General features: G+C 38.7%; 1 protein-coding gene across 4 annotated transcripts in view; it reads right to left on the reverse strand.

Annotated features, from left to right (window-relative positions):
• wdr62 (WD repeat domain 62) overlaps positions 1-12,645 on the reverse strand; it is a 29,542-nt gene that overhangs the window by 1,567 nt on the left and 15,330 nt on the right. Inside the window, exons 20-31 of one of the 4 annotated variants that reach the window (XM_026282815.1) lie at positions 11,792-11,931; positions 11,599-11,660; positions 11,253-11,519; positions 6,534-6,688; positions 5,946-6,067; positions 5,716-5,835; positions 5,415-5,526; positions 5,119-5,221; positions 2,758-2,812; positions 2,399-2,479; positions 1,124-1,852; positions 118-212 (exon numbers count right to left, since the gene is read on the reverse strand). In XM_026282815.1, the coding sequence (XP_026138600.1) occupies positions 118-212; positions 1,124-1,852; positions 2,399-2,479; positions 2,758-2,812; positions 5,119-5,221; positions 5,415-5,526; positions 5,716-5,835; positions 5,946-6,067; positions 6,534-6,688; positions 11,253-11,519; positions 11,599-11,660; positions 11,792-11,931 (2,041 nt within the window). Of the gene's footprint in view, positions 1-117; positions 213-1,123; positions 1,853-2,398; positions 2,480-2,691; positions 2,813-5,118; positions 5,222-5,414; positions 5,527-5,715; positions 5,836-5,945; positions 6,068-6,533; positions 6,689-11,252; positions 11,520-11,598; positions 11,661-11,791; positions 11,932-12,645 lie in introns of those variants that run through there. The other 3 variants (XM_026282818.1, XM_026282817.1, XM_026282819.1) reach the window with 3 other exon arrangements.

Raw genomic sequence — 12,645 nt, forward strand, 5'->3', positions numbered from 1 at the left:
ATTTAAATATTAATTTTAAGGAACAGAGAGAGGGTGAAAAAAAACATGGAAAAACTACAAGATTATATATAAAATTTCAAATGATATCTCTGACACAGGAAGAGATTGATAAATCACCTTGTTATAAAAGCCAGTTGCTTTATGGATGGTCTGCCAGAGTTCATTCACCATCTCCTTACACATCTGGACACTCATTGACTCCGCAGAAAACCCTAAAGATAAAAATAAATAAATATTACCTTCTGTAACAGTACTGCCACTAGTCCCAATAGTGCTGAAACCGATGACAGAAACTAAATGTACAATGTCATCTTCACTATGACACTCTACAATATGTAATTCCACAGACACTTCTTCCCCCATTTTATTTAGATCTCAAAAGGGAAGAGAAGAGCTATAATTGTAATCTTATATTTCTCTATTACACATATTGAACATTAGAGTTAAGACATGGATGCTGACTCACCGGACTATAAGTCGTACTTTTTTTCATAGTTTGGCTGGTCCTGCGACTTCTAGTCAGGTGCGACTCATTTATCAAAATTAATTTGACATGAACCGAGAGAAATGAACCAAGCGAAAACATTACCATCTACAGCTGCTAGAGGGCGCTCTATGCTGCTCAGTGCTCCTGTAGTCTACACTGAAAACATAGAGCGCCCTCTCGTGGCTGTAGTCGGTGATGTTTTCTCTTGGTTCTTGGGTCTAAATAAATGCGACATATCTTTTTTTTCTCATCATGACGTATTTTTCGACTAATGCGACTTTACTCAGGTGTGACATAGTCTGAAAAGTACAGTAATCAGAATTCAGTCATTTTCTGATAAGCATGTTGTTTAAACAGATTAAACTAATGGCAAAAACCTAATAAATGAACATTCTGGTTGGTTGAAATGTGAAGACAGTGAACACCCATTCGCATTGTAGTGGAGTGGATTTAACATTCAAAGAAAAGTAGTATTCCTTTAATCTTTTGAGCAGCATAAATCTATGAACATCTATATGGAAGTATTTCTATGCCTAATTAACTATGGAACAACACTTTCAGAATAAAGCCTTAACAAGGTTCATGAACCATGTCCTTGCAGTTTAAATGCATTTTAGCATGTAGGATACAAAGTACCTGTGTCCTCTCCAGCGCAGTGGTCTTCTGTTGGATCTTCAGAGTTAGTCTGATCGCTAGCCAGTGGATTCCCACATGACTCTGTAAACTGCAGGTCTTCAACCACAGAATGACTGGTTTCTGACACCGCAGAGTTCCTGGCAAACACTTCAGACCCAGCTGAGAACCTGCTTGAAGTCTTAGAAACCAAACTCTGTTCAATATTGACCATCCGTTTCCGACACTCCTTGCCCAGTGACCGCATCTCTGTGGGCGTGACCAGAGCCTGTCGACGCGGAGACTCGGCACGTTCAGCTTTCCCTAGACGGCTCTTGAGGGACACCGGTGATAAACTGGCACGACTGGGGTCCGCGAGGTCCAATCGAAGAGCCGCCCGGGCACTGTGGTTCCCCAGGGCAGGAGTAGAGAGAGCTGGTGTGGGATGAGACGATCCAGAGGACACAGCTGAAGAGGAAGGAGGAACAATGTTCTCTTTGCTTTGATCCACACTTAGGTCCAGAGACAAAGACGGGCTGTTTAACTGCACTTCCTCTGATGTACACACGTTCAAACTCTCCACCGAACTGCTCTGGGTTATCTTTGCTCGGGAGCTTGCGGTGGGACCCATGTAGCTCTGGCGGGAGCGCGTTACAGATGGGTCACAGGCACTGCTGGTAGATTTGGTGGTGAGAATGCCTGTAGTGTTGACAGCAACGTGAGCTTTGGACTGATTGCTCTTGTTTGTGATTTCTGAAAAAGTTAAATATCAGAAGTTTATTAAAAGGAAGAAAATCCCAAATGTGATTTTTAAAGCTGGATGTTTAACTCCAACTGCACAAAGACAACCAAGAACCAAAAACCAAGATGTGCACAAACTAAATGAGAGAGCAAATTAAAAATCACCACACCAAAGTGAAACCGTTCTGATTTGGTAATTTGGTAAGCCCAGACATATAAATAAAACACACACACACACAGGTTTGTTTTTGTGAAAAGTGGGGACATCCCATAGGTGTAATGGTTTTTATTCTGTACAAACTGTATATTCTATGGCCCTTCACCAACCTTGACTCTCACAGGAAACTTTGTGCATTTTTACTTTCTCAAAAAACCTCATTCTGTATGATTTATAAGCGTTTTGAAAAATGGGGACATGGCTTATGTCCTCATAAGTCACCCTCTCCTTGTAATACCTGTGTCATACCCATGTCATTATACACAGTTGTGTCCTGATAGGTCACAAAAACAAGAGCACACACACACACACACCACACCACCCAACACCCTCTCACAGACCTCCGAGAGCATTTTTCCAGCGTAAAAAAGATAAGTTTTGGCAAGATTTCCGAGCACCCACTGAGGAACGTTTCTTGGTAACTGGAGGACAAGATTTCAGCATACACAAATTATAATTCAGCAAGCATCATATTTAAAATGACTAAAACAGCCTGCACTTCTGATATCTTCGACAGTAACCAATTCTGAGAGGAAAAATGAGTTGTATTTTACATGGAGCACAGCACCTCATTGGGCCGATATGTTGAGATCACATGACCAGTCAGATACTACTGTTGAGGCCTTCAAATTACTTGAAGTGATAATAGAAGAACAAACTTGCTGAAAGGAAGTTTCTATTAACAGGTAACGGCACATACCACTTTTCTCGTTCTCGAGGAGTCCACTGTTGTTTGAAGGAACCTTGGACTTGTCCTTAAAAGCAGGATAAAGAAAAATTAACAAGACAGAAGTCCCACAGACAATTTTAAGCTTTTGCTTCCACTAATATAACCAATAGTTATGGAAGCCCGTTCCCGCGGGGGAGTTTCCTCTTTTCCCCGATTTACTCCGCTTTTAAATAGCTTGTAAAAGTGGCATGCTTATTTTGCTTTCACTTTTTGGCAGTTCAGCGTCAATTGCTTAAATACAACAACAACAACAACATACTACGTCAAACTCTAGCCTATTTATAAAACAGAACTTTTAACAAAACAAATAAAAGTACACCATGCTATGAGGAAGGCTATGGCTAATAGAAAATTTACATAAAGTTTAAATAGGTATACAAAACTGGAAACAGGTTAAGTATACATGCATAATATATAACCAAATAAATAAACTTAGAATGATTATTAGCAAAACGAATAAGAAAGCTTGGAGGCACGGCATACACCATGTCAAATTAAATGAATAAAGTAAAAAACAATATGGAACCAGTTTAATAAGAAACTCATATTTAAAAAAACTTCCAAAATCACCTTCGATAAACAGCAAAAGTTAGCAGGCTTTTCAAAATCCAAAATATTGGCAACCAAGCGCTTATGCATTTAGTCTGGAAACGAAATCATCCGCCATCGTCTTGTCTGTCTCACCTCACTCTTCTTGTCAGTCAGCTCAACTCACTGGATAAATTAAATATGATCTGAAATATGTCGTTCAGCACGTTGCATTGAGCATACGCATTCAGTTGTTAATTGTAGTGTCTGTTTTCTTTTACTCAACTAAATGATCTGTATTACTATAAAAAAAAAATCTAAACGATGGTGGGGGTCGTAACGCAGTGGGCAAGTGATGTAACCAGTGTTGCTGCTTAACACCGGTATCACCGTCAGCACGGTCTATCGCGGCAAACCTATTTGAAGCCATGAACTATCTGGCAAAGTAACTTGGTAAGTGCTGCAAATGAACAAAACTACATGCAGATAATTTATCTGAAAACGTTATTTAAAAGACAGATTGTACACTTTAGATTACAGAAACATGTTTGCGGTGTTCCTGTGTGGCCTTGACTAAGAGATGTCACTAGTGTGCCGTCACTCTTGTATTGCGCTTGCGTGGATCAAGTAATTTTTTCAAGAAAGTTTTACATTATTAAGAGAAAGTATCTCATTCTTATGAAAAAATAAGTCATTATTTTGATTATTATGAAAGTCAATTGAGAAACTTTCGCATTATGACTTTAATCAAAAACATTTTGCAACTGTGGTGGAAACGGGCTTCCATAAATAATATCTTATGCTAACATGTTCCTTCTAAATAAATCTAGCTACCATATAGAGTTTCACTTGGAAGAAAAAGACAGATTTCGAATTTTTATTTTATTTTTTTATCCATGCTTTTGAGATCATTTAAACTAAAAGAGTAATCTTAAAAGAGGACTTCAAACTATTAGCAGATATACCCTTAAGACTTGAGGATAGTTATCAACAAGTGAAAAGCCTGTCATTTACTTTATATGATAAAGATTTTATTTAGGCTTTTTATTTACAGTTAAACACTGATCAATGGACATAAATAGAGAACATCAAATATAGTTACTGCAGCTCAAATTATACTTGCTTTGCACATAAGAACAAACGCCAGTGGTTCTTGTGGAAGTTCAAACATGCTTGAGTGAGTGAGCACAAACCTTGTCGGTTCTCTAGCATCACACAAGCACATGTGAGCTTCCATTTACCATTTTTGATGTTCTTTATATACTATGTGCGTTCATCAAATGATTAAGCCTAAACTAAATCAGTTCATCATATAAAGTTAATCATGTCTTGTAAGAAAACTTGGATTAAACCGCTTGATCCATGTACATTCTTTTTAGGGGTACTGTGATTTTAAAAGGAACAGACTTTCAAATCGTGGAACAGAAATCATTCAGGTTTCATTATGTATCTTCACTTGTGTTCAGAGGATAAACCAAAGTTTTGTGGGTTTGGAAAGAGGGTGAGTAAATGACAATTTTCCTTTTTGGGTGAACTAGAAATATAAAAACCTAAAACCACATTACAGAGATGTTATATGTAGAGGTTGCACATTATAGAACAACAATGGCATCACTAACAATATGGGAGAAGTGGTTAAATGTATGATTACTGCACCATTTCGTTCTATTGAGATTTTTTTTTTTTTAAAGCTAAAGAAATGCCATAGAATTTTGTGACATTGCAATTCAGTCTGATTTGTCAATGGAATGAACAACCAATGGGTTCATCTTGTATGACATTCAGACTTAAAAAAAATCATACCATTGTTTCATCAAGGTTTAGACAGCTATCACTGGATTCATCCGGTATACTGGGCAGGCAGGCTGCAGGCCTGAAAACAGTACTGCCACTAGTCCCAATAGTGCTGAAACAGGAAGACAGAAATGAAATGTACAATGTCATCTTCACTATGACACTCTACAATATGTAATTCCACAGACACTTCTTCCCCCGTTTTATTTAGATCTCAAAAGGGAAGAGAAGAGCTATAATTGTAATCTTATATTTCTCTATTACACATATTGAACATTAGAGTTAAGACATGGATGCTGACTCACCGAAAGCGGCTCTGAAAGCGTGAGAGGAAGCGCGTGGAGATGCTGAGACGAGGATTGAGGAAGTTACTCTCTGTTGGGGGCTGCAGACTGCTTGAATCAGTGTTGAACTTTTCTACAAGAGTTTCCAAAGCAGATAAGATTAGCAATAAGAAATTCGCCATCGTCTTAAAGGAATATCACAAATGTGTTTATTCTCAGACTGCACAAATTTGTATTGTGTACTCCATGTATTTTGTTGTTTGAAACCAATAAAAGTTGATATCCATTAAAATAGACAGCTGATGTTGCAAACATCTTGTACCATTAGCTGCCACACCCAGAGAGTCAAAATGTTGGTGAAGCAAAGTTCCAGATTCTTCTTCATCCTCTTCAACTCCTGAGCTGCCTGTGGAGCTCACTTGACTGAGGGAGTCGGTGTCCTCTACAAAGCAACAAAACAGATAATGTCACATAAACAGGATGACTTTCAACTTTTCAAGGCAGCTACTACGGTTTTAAATCACTCCAAACACAGCAGGTAATGTGACTCACGGTCATGGGGATGGTCCCTATGGGAGGCTGGACTCTCAGCTGAACAAGCACTATCTGGACTTAGCTCCTCTTCCTCAGGGTCATCACATGCACCCTGACACAGAGCTTTAACATCAAACTCTCTGCATGAAAAAAAAAGGTTACTCAATAATTGAAAATGCTACTCGGGACTTTCATATAGCTATATTTAATTTACTGTGTGTACAAAGTCCAGTTTCACCATATGAAAATGTGTCACACTGTTTATTATTTGCTTCCTCCAATTCAGTTTGAATCTGGCACATCAACTTTTCATAAATTGTTATAAAAAAATAAAAAAACACTCTGGGACTGGTGACTTTCACATCAAGCAACCACTGGGATACCTCAGGGCTCAATGCTTGATCCCCTTATCTTTTGAGTACACACTACAATAGTACTTTAAGTCATGATACTTTAAGGCATTTTTAAATATTAAACAAAAATCAAATAACACTGCACCATTTCTCATGTTGCTGGAAAAGAATCTGCTAAATTACTAAAATGTAAAAACACCCACTTCCTAAGGGAAAAAATTAAGCAAACCAGATATCATTACAAGCAATATACCCTTCTCCTGTGGACAGAGCAGTGCTGTTTGCTGGGTATAAAATGTAGCCGGTCTTGTCTGGTGAGCTGAGCTCTGGATGAAAGTTCTCCTCTCCATGTGGCAATTGCAGAAAATTTGGCTCTTGGAGCGAAGAGCTAAGCCCATCTCGGGAATCCTAAAACAAATAAACAAACACCTTCATATTTCAATTAAGGAGCCACACAGATGGGAAATCAAAAATTACCTGTATTACAGTGTATGATGTAGCTGTCCTTCAGTGTAAACAATGTGCAAAGTAATTAAACCAAAAAGTACACGATTTATAAAGTTATTGGCTTCTAAAGTAAGGAGTCAACTCTGAATCGCTGAAACGAGTCGTTATGGATTTCAAATATTTTGCCCATCTCTATGTACGTCACTAGAACACTTTGCATAATAATCTCCGCCTACCGCCTTGGGAGAAACGAAACTCTGACCTGCCCCACCCCCACACACAGACGCTCTGGTTGGTGTGAGAGCATCATGTCGAGGAGACAGTGTGTTTCTTAATTGTAAAGGCAAGTTTGTTTTATTTTCACTGCCAAAGAATGAAGATCAGAAGAACCAATTGCTAAAATTAATCAGAGCAGTACAACAAATCCCTTTTGTTGTGTTCACAACATTTCCCTGATGACTGCTTTTCTAATCTCGGTGAGTACAAGGCGGGATTTTCAAAGCGCTTGGCCATAAAAGATGGTTCATTACCAACTTTATTTGGACCAACAAGCATCTCCGAATCACTACGCGAATTATGATTATGAAGTTGTGTGTTTGTTTTCTCCCGAGCGTCTTATCAGTGTGTGTGCTGTCTGCAGCCTTTGTCTGCGCTGATCTTCATTTACAAACACGTCATTAAAATGAAGTGCAACTCCGTGAATACTCAACGAAGAGACTTGAGAGATATATCTATAGAAAGCTTGACATCTTCTTTAAAACTAAGTGCTGTTAACAGATATTCTGTGATAAAGTAATCCATATGAAAACAACGCAATGTCCGTTTTTTACGTCTCCCTTCATTATATATAATGTGACCACGCCCCCGCGCTGAATGCGCTATTCAGATTCAAACTGAAGCGCGCGGCTTGAATACACCCACACAGAAGAAAAAGCAGCGAGACTGTTCAAGTTTTTTATTTTACGGTTTGCTTCGCGATGGGAGGAATAAGACATAATTCACCCCAAAAAGATTCTAACGCATTGTTTACCGTGAAGTTGTGTGCGGAACAACCATTCAAAACGGACTATGTCAGTTGACCAATCAGAACACAGTATGGTACCGAAAGGTGGGGTTTAAAGGAAACTGAATCTTTTGAACAGCTTCGCGCGAACCGTTTGGGGATCTCTGAGAATTGAGGTAATTTTAAAATGATATTTTGACAAAATGACAATGTTTTTTAACCTTGGATGGATTTAAACCTATTGTACAGGACTTATAAACAGTGATAGGAAGCTTAGAATTTATCTTACTGGCTCGTTAAGGGATCAGATGATTACATGGATACGATTATTAGTTAGCCTTGATAAGAAAAGCATCACTGCTATTATTGGCTCAAACTTCGCGTTATAGATTGTGTTTTTGTTAGTCCAATAAACTGTTTTTGCCCACTTGACCATTGGATATTGGAGAAAAATGACAATTGACAGTCACGTGAAGCTGGGAAAATAAGATCAAACCTTCAAACAGGGTTTAATGAGGGTTTAAACACCTTTAAACCGAGCGGCAACCTCCGGCTCACTCTCGTGAGGCCGATAAGGAAGTGACTAAAACCGCAATTCATCGACTGGCCTCTTGAGGCTGGCTGCAAAAGGGAGTCAATCCCATAGACTCCCCATGTTAAAAGGTTAAACTTTACAGCAGAAAAAAAAAATGATTCTGGTCCAAATGGCTAATTTTGCCCTTCATCACAACTGTGAGGGGTGTGAATTATTTTATAACTCATCTGTTTAAATTATATTTAGACTTAAAGTTCTGCATAATTACGGGCATGGTCACTTGAGTGACAGGTGGATTGCCACTGCCGTTGCGCTCTGTGGGTGTGGCTTCAACAAGTAGCTTCTGCCTTTTTGCCCATTTTTGATTGTCCGAGAAAATCAGATGGTGACGGCCCGTTCTGCACACTTTAGGCTTCAAAAACACTTCAGGAAACTACGGGTGACGTCACGGACACTACGTCCAAATTTTGAAAGAAATAGTGCATCACCTAAAATTGACAACCTACTAACTTGATACACTTCCCACATCTTTTTTCAAAAGTGTGCCAAATTGTTTAGAAGCAGATCTCTTAGAAGTGGTGAATTCCTCACTTCTTTCTGGGACATTTCCAAACTCCCAGAAAATTTTGAGCAATTATATACCAATATCTAATCTTCCTTTTATAGGGCAAAATTATAGAAAAGGTCTTTGAACAGCTGAACAAATACCTAAATTCAAATGGATACGTACAACTTAATTTTTGAAACTTTGTCCATGTTTAGCATGGGAATCCAACTCTTTAACAGTGTAAAAAACTCAGTATGCATGAAATAGCATTTCACCCCCCTTTTAAAAATATTGTTAATATGTAAAAAGTCATAACATAATAACAATTTCATTTATATAATTAAATAACAAAAAATAAATATGAATTTAATAAATATGCTGCATATGCTACAAAACAGCCATTTGTTGACCCTGTTGACAGCCATTTATGCATGTTTTCATTTGTTGTCAACATGTTCCCTCCTGACTGCTTGCTCCACTGACTGTCTACCCGCTGCTGAGCTCTGCCTGGATCTGGTTTTCCCATTTTGCTGAGCGGTGCCAGCCCGAGTTATTTTCTGTTAATTTCCAGTCCATTCTAGGGCTGTGTGATTAATCGAAATCGTAATAAAATCACGATTTTAGCATGCGCGATTTCTAAATCGCTTTATAGCATGATTTTCAGTGGGCCTGACCTCCCGCAGTATGCTATCCGACGATCCAATCAGAATGCAGCGCGCCTAGCGCGAGAACAGAGCAGACTGGGCATATGCCTAACTCCAGGTTCACACATTGTCTGATGCGTCTTTTTTCTGAGCCCATGTTAATGGATCAGAGAGTTCACACTGCACGCAGTAAAAGTCTAGAAATAAAAATGTGCAAAAATAATTAATATCTAGCACATAGAGAGAGTTGTGAGTGCACAGGACGCAGTTTAAATGTTAGTAGACACGTTTTAAGTGCGCACACTCTCTCAGTGCGAGAGCAGCGTGTATCTGAGCAAGCATGTTTGGTTTTGTGACAGAGCAAAGGAAATCTGAGTGTGAGCAGAGAGATTCGCGCTCACGCATTATTTTAATGTGCTTTCGCGTTACAATAACGTGCTCTCGCTGCTGCTTCTGCATTTCATACACATACTGTATACGCACTGCAAACGGAGTATGTGTGAACCTTTATAATGTATAACAAATCTGTTTTAACACCTGAGGCACCACTACAATTAATGAGCTCTATGACCAATGCATGGCAAAAAAGAAAAAAAAAAGTCCCTGGCTACGGGATTTGTTTATTTATACGTTTTTGCCATAAGTCTATAAAGTTTGTTACACCTTTACTATAGTGATTATTTTGACATATGTCTGTTCTAGAGACATTACAACTTTTTGATAAAGCTCTAATTGGTTTTCTTTTGGAAATATTCAAAAATACACTATTTGTTTACATCTCGCGTAATGGCATACTGGGAATGGAGAAAGTTCCATTCTATCACAAAAACAGAGACCACTTATCAAAAGTATGGGAATATTTTAAACAGAGGACAAATAAAATGGCCTTTTGTTCCCTTTCCAAAACCGACATGGTGTACCACGGCAGCACAACTGCGATGCGCGAGCACCTCAGAGGAAAATATCTTGGCGCTCTCCGGTGTTACCGTGTGATCTGGTGACCAACTCCCTGGTTCAGGTCTGATATTCTTGTGCTTGCGGAATTCTGAAAAGTTGAGATGTTTTTAACTCGATGCGGTGCGGAAGCGCCTGGATAAAACGAGCGTGTCGCACTGCGTGCGCGTCCCAACAGCGTAGCTTGCGCGCTTATCGCGCGCCTACATTGGAAATAAAGAATTTGAGCGCACAAAAGACGTGATGTGTGAACGGCTCCTTAAAAGACAGCGCGCCGCGAGACTGGAAAACATGCTAAACCATTGCAGAACCCTGACTACATTTTATGGTTTGTGATGCTAAAGAACATTATGACGTCTCAGACAACTGTAAATTTATGGTTACTGTGGTTTAATTATAAACGCTATCATAAACTCATATTTACCATAGTAAAATAATTTCCTTTGCCTCATTTTATACTGTAAAAAAAATGAATAAAGGTTGAAATATAATATTAGAAGTTGTATTTATATATATATTTTTTGTAAAGTTATCCAAAGGATTATTAGCTAATTAAAAAAAGAACATTAGATTAATTATTTATTGTAATAAAAATAATCGTTAGATTAGTCGACAGAAAAAATAATCCTTAGTTGCAGCTCTAAAAAGCACTGCACAGTATAGAGTGATCACTGGTGTGGTGTACGGGGGCATAGCGGGGCAAATTTGTAAAAAATGTATAATATAAATATATAAAAGAATTTGCTTCTTTATAAAGGACAGAATTACTTATTTAAACACCATGCAGGTATGCGCAGAGTTTTGAAAAACAGCTAATGGGACAACAGCTTGACATAACTTACACTGCAAATCTTGTCCTCCTCCTCTAGCTCATCGTCAAGATCTTCATCCAGCAGACTGTCGAAACTCTGAGGGTGAAAGCGCGAGTCTTCCTCAAATTCTTCCTCTCCCACGGCTCTGCAGGGAGTGTGAGAGAGGGGAAGCTGCATGCTCTTCATCTCCAGTACTGTGCGGATGGCTAGTGGATTTGACTGCACTGCCCAGCGTCCCTGTGGCTGGTACTGAGATCTATTCGCTACGTCACCACCATCATTTTCACCTCTGCCACCCTGTGACAACCAAGAGATCCACTGGTCATGAAAGAACACAATATGCAACAACATTTTATGATAACAGAAACATACATACCAGTCTACGAACCCACATGGGCATTTTGCCATTGGTTTGCAGCACCAAAGAATCCACAGATGCTGAAGTAGAACAGTCAAGCCCATTAAATCCCATTTCAAACTGCATTCTACACATTTTGCTTATGCACTTGATGTGACCCAAGAGGCTCAAGACTTCCAAGTATCACCTCAGAAGTGACAAATTGACGTACCATCAGTGGAATCGAGCCTGTCTGGAGTTCTGCAGTCCTCCACACAATCTTCTGGAGTCTCCTCAGGCATCAAGCTGCCCTCCTCTTCCTCCTCCATGTGAGGCAACACATTACAGGGTACAGTGATGTAGGTCTCTCTCCTGAGCAATAGGAATTTAAACAAAGAATTCAATGGGAATCGTTTGAATTTTTGGCACGATTTAATCATACAACCACAAAATTCAAGTCAAAATTTTGTTCAAAAAAATGTTGTTTTTTTTTTTGTTATCTGCTAAAATCCATTATCGAAACCTCTAAGGGCTTTCATTTTAAAGCTGGAATCTATCTTCTCTGCAATTATCTACCATGGTTTGGGCACCTGGCATGGCTCCAGCACAGATCAATGTAATGTTTCGATGAGTGTATGTGACCGTTAGTCACCGAACCAGTGTGGATACTGTACTTCACAGGTTCTAGCCTATATCTTGGAATATATGACCCAAATAAAAAATTTCTGCCACGTGTGTTCTGACCAACTGAGGACAAAAGCATTACAATAAAATCACGGTACCAATGGTGATTAAATCTAACGATTGGTTAGGTCATATCACAAACCATGCAAATTATTATTGTTATACTTTGTATAGATTTCAATTTCTGTACAGTTTAATCTCTAATTGTCATACCATTCAAATTTTGTATTCTTTAACCAAAAAAGCTAATTACTCTTCCTTCAAACTGGTTCTCTTTAAAATAAAAAATATTGTATAATACCACATAGGCTCTCTTGTAATCAGATGCACATTTAAAACGGGAATATAACTTCAGTTATATAAACATACAATCCTTTCTGGATTACAATCTGCCATCAAAAT

Source organism: Carassius auratus, chromosome 15, assembly GCF_003368295.1.
Source record: "Carassius auratus strain Wakin chromosome 15, ASM336829v1, whole genome shotgun sequence".
Classification (NCBI taxonomy): domain Eukaryota; kingdom Metazoa; phylum Chordata; class Actinopteri; order Cypriniformes; family Cyprinidae; genus Carassius; species Carassius auratus.